This window comes from Lathyrus oleraceus, chromosome 3, assembly GCF_024323335.1.
Source record: "Lathyrus oleraceus cultivar Zhongwan6 chromosome 3, CAAS_Psat_ZW6_1.0, whole genome shotgun sequence".
NCBI lineage: Eukaryota > Viridiplantae > Streptophyta > Magnoliopsida > Fabales > Fabaceae > Lathyrus > Lathyrus oleraceus.
The window spans coordinates 357080116-357083673 of NC_066581.1; the positions used below are offsets into that span (position 1 = coordinate 357080116).

Below are 3558 nucleotides of genomic sequence, written 5' to 3' on the forward strand. Positions count from 1 at the left end.
ATGAAGCAGTATGAATCGATCACTGATTATTTTGGTCGAGTAATGATGGTTGCAAATGACATGAGGAATTATGGAGAAGATGTGGATGATGTCAAGATCATTGAGAAGATTTTGAGAACCCTCACTGATAAGTGGAACTTTATTGTTTGTTCCATTGAGGAAGCCAAGGACATAGATCAACTATTTGTGGATGCCTTGCAAAGTTCTCTACTTGTTCATGAGCCAAAATTCAAAGCAAGTGGAAAAGATGAACATGCTTTGAAGGCAACTCATGAAGAGAGTTATGGTGGAAGAGGACGCAGACGAGCTACTTTCCGAGGAGGTCAGGGACAGGCAGAGGCAGAGGTAGCCAACCGAGGAGTAAAGAAAAAGTTCAGTGTTACAAGTGTCATAAGCTTGGACACTTCCAGTACGATTGCCATGTAAATTATATTGGTTTGAGGAATCATAAGAGATGGTGCTAATGTCATATGTCGACACGCTTGGAGACGATCAAGATGTTGTGTGGTATATTGATTCTGGGTGCAGCAATCACATGTATGGTGATTCTTCACTATTTTGTGAGTTAGAAGAAGGGTTCAACAAGGTGGTTAGACTGTGGAATTATGTAAGCATGAACCTTTCTAGAAAAGGAAGTATTCGATTGATAATAAAAGGATTGAATCACCTTGTACAAAATGTTTATTATGTGCCTGGTTTGAAGAATAATCTTCTCAGTGTTGGGCACTACAAGAAAGGGGTTAATTTGGATGTACTAATGCAGCCAAATGAGTGTCAGATTTATCACCGCACAAAGGGTTTGGTATTCCTAACCAACATGGCGACAAATCAAATGTTTGTGTTGTTTTAGAGCACTAAATCAACCAAATGGGATGGCAAGGAAGAGTGTTTCTAAGCAATGACCAAAGATTTGGTCATCGGAGCTACAAAAGGGTGAAGACTTTGCAAACAAAAGGCATGGTGAGAGGCTTGCCAAGTTTTCCTAATGGTAAATTTGTGTGCACTAATTGCTTGAAAGGGAAGCAACATCAAGATGTAACCCAAGGAGAAGTACATGGAGAGCATCATAAAAGTTGGAGCTGGTCCACGCTAATATTTGTAGCCCGATTTCTCCATTTTCAGAGGGAAACAAGAGGTATTTCATTTGCTTCATTGATGACTATAGTAGGAAGGCGTGGGTGTATTTTCTTGATTGTAAGTCAGGTGCATTCACTACCTTTACATGAGCATCGGAAAAATAGAATTGTGATGAATAAGGTGAGGAGCTTATTGGTTGAGAAAAATGCTCCAAGAAAATTTTGGGCAGAGGTGGTAAATTGGGTATTCTATGTTCTTAATAGATGTCCAACATTATCAGTGAAGGAAACGACGCCAGAGGAAGCTTGGCGTGGGGTGAAGCCTTCAATTGGGCACTTGAGAGTCTTTAGTTGTATAGAATATGCTCATGTATCAGATGCTCGACGAACAAAGCTTGAAGATAAGTGTCATTGTTGTGTCCTTTTTGGTGTAAGAGGAGAGCAAAGGCATACCGACTATATGATCCTACCTCAAAGAGGATTATTATCAGTCAGGATGTCGTCTTTGAAGAAGGCGGGCAATGGAATTGGGAGAAGAGATTTGAAGAAGACAACAAGTTTGATTTGGAATGAGAAAATGAGAAAAGTGAAGAAAGTGTGGAATCAAGTGATGGCAATGAAGAAGAAAATGTAGTTTATGGTAATGAAGAAGAAAATGCAGAAAATGCAGTTGATAGTAATGTAGAAAATACAATTTCTCTAGTGACAAAACCTCAAAATAGAAGAGCACCAGTGTGGATGAATGACTATGTCCCTGGTGATGGACTTTCCGTTGAAGAAGAAGAGGTACAAACTCACATAGTCTTATTTGCTCATGTCGTTCACTCTGATCCTACTTCATTTGACAAATCAATAAAGGAGGAGAAATGTAGGGCATCCATGGATGCAGAAATGGGATCAATTGAGAAGAATGGAACGTGGGATCTTAGGGACCTGCTGAAAGGAGGGAAGAAATAGGAGTCAAATGGGTATACAAAACAAAGTTGAACGAGCTTGGAGAAGTAGAAAAATGCAAGGCTCGCTTGGTCGCTGTTAGATACCCAAAAGTGCTTATTTGAGCCATCAATTAAGGGTATCTTTCACTCTATTTCCTTGCTAAAATTGTCAAAACCACATTTGTTTTACATGAAATGCATTACATTGATAAACAAGCTTGGTGCCTTTGATTTGTGTGTTATTGTGCAGGAAAAGGGCATGAACTAATTGAAAATGAAGACACAAGAAAATTGGCAAAGGAACCAATGAATACAAGCATTCATCAACCTGCTCGCTAGGCGAGCTGCTAGCGAAAAGCTCCAGTAAATTGACAATAAATTTGCTAGGCGAGCTGCTAGCGAAGGTGGTAGCGAGTTCGTTCTGTTTTGGTGAAAAGAGCAGCCAGCACTCACTCGCTAGGCGAAGCGCTAGCGAGTCCCCAGCGAGCATTCCATTAGCAAAACCTCTCAACCTCGCTGGGGCGAAGGTTGGAGCGTGTCCTTCGCTAGGCGAAGGTTTGTTCGCTAGGCGAACATGATAGTTCAACAGACCCTGTTTCTCTGGGCACAGGTGCCTTTGGTGCCACAATTAGACCCTCGCTAGGCGAGCCTTTCTGCTCGCCTAGCGAGCATGACAGCCCAGTACTACTCTATAAGTAGCAAGTGCCACTTTTCAGCACCATACCTTAGTTTTACTTTATTTTTCCAGCTTTTGCTCTAGAGATATTTTTGACCTAGATTTCATTTCTCTTCATCTTGTAACCATCTTCTACAAAAAGAAGGTGGATTCCCATCCGATCTCGATTATCCGACTTGGATGTTGATCAACCTTCTTCCGAAACTTGCCGACCAAGCTACCATGAAAATGAGTAGCTAAGTCATCCATTTGTCAAGGTTAGATGTAGGTGATTACTAGCTTTGGGTGTAAATGTAAGGATCTTCATGTGTAAACTCTTTAATGGTGAATATATGATGAAAACTTTGTTTCTATTTAAAACTCTTTGTGTTGGTTTATGATCGAGAGATGTTTACCAACTCTTGACCTAGGTTTTCATCCAATCTTGTTTGTTAGCTAGAGATAGTAATGAATGATTTTGTTCACCATAAGGTTGAACCAAAAAGTTGTCATTTTGATAGATTGTGTTCGAGAGAAACAATGGATCAAAATGGGAAAACTCACAATGTGTGTTCGAGAGAAACATATTGGGAGGACTTTGTGAAATGATTTATCATCTAAAGGAGTTTATAAGATTGTTGACCGAACAAATACCTGCAAAGTAATCATTGAACCCTAACTTTGGCAATATTTCTCATTTAATCAAACCATAACTTTTACCGCAATTTAATACCTTTGTATGCAAGATAATATGACAATCAATCAAAACCCTATTGTTACTTGAGCTAGAATTAATACAACCATCGAACGGCGGTGATATCTTACAATCCCTGTGGATACGATAACAAAAACCCGACACGTAAATTTACAACTAACAAAATGGCGCCGTTGC

At 39.9% G+C, this 3558-nt stretch overlaps 1 protein-coding gene across 1 annotated transcript; it reads left to right on the plus strand.

Annotated features, from left to right (window-relative positions):
• LOC127131276 (uncharacterized) lies at positions 1–426 on the plus strand. The gene has a single exon (XM_051060204.1). The coding sequence runs from the start codon at positions 1–3 to the stop codon at positions 424–426; it is 426 nt and encodes a 141-aa protein (XP_050916161.1).
• Positions 427–3558: the final 3132 nt, after the last annotated feature.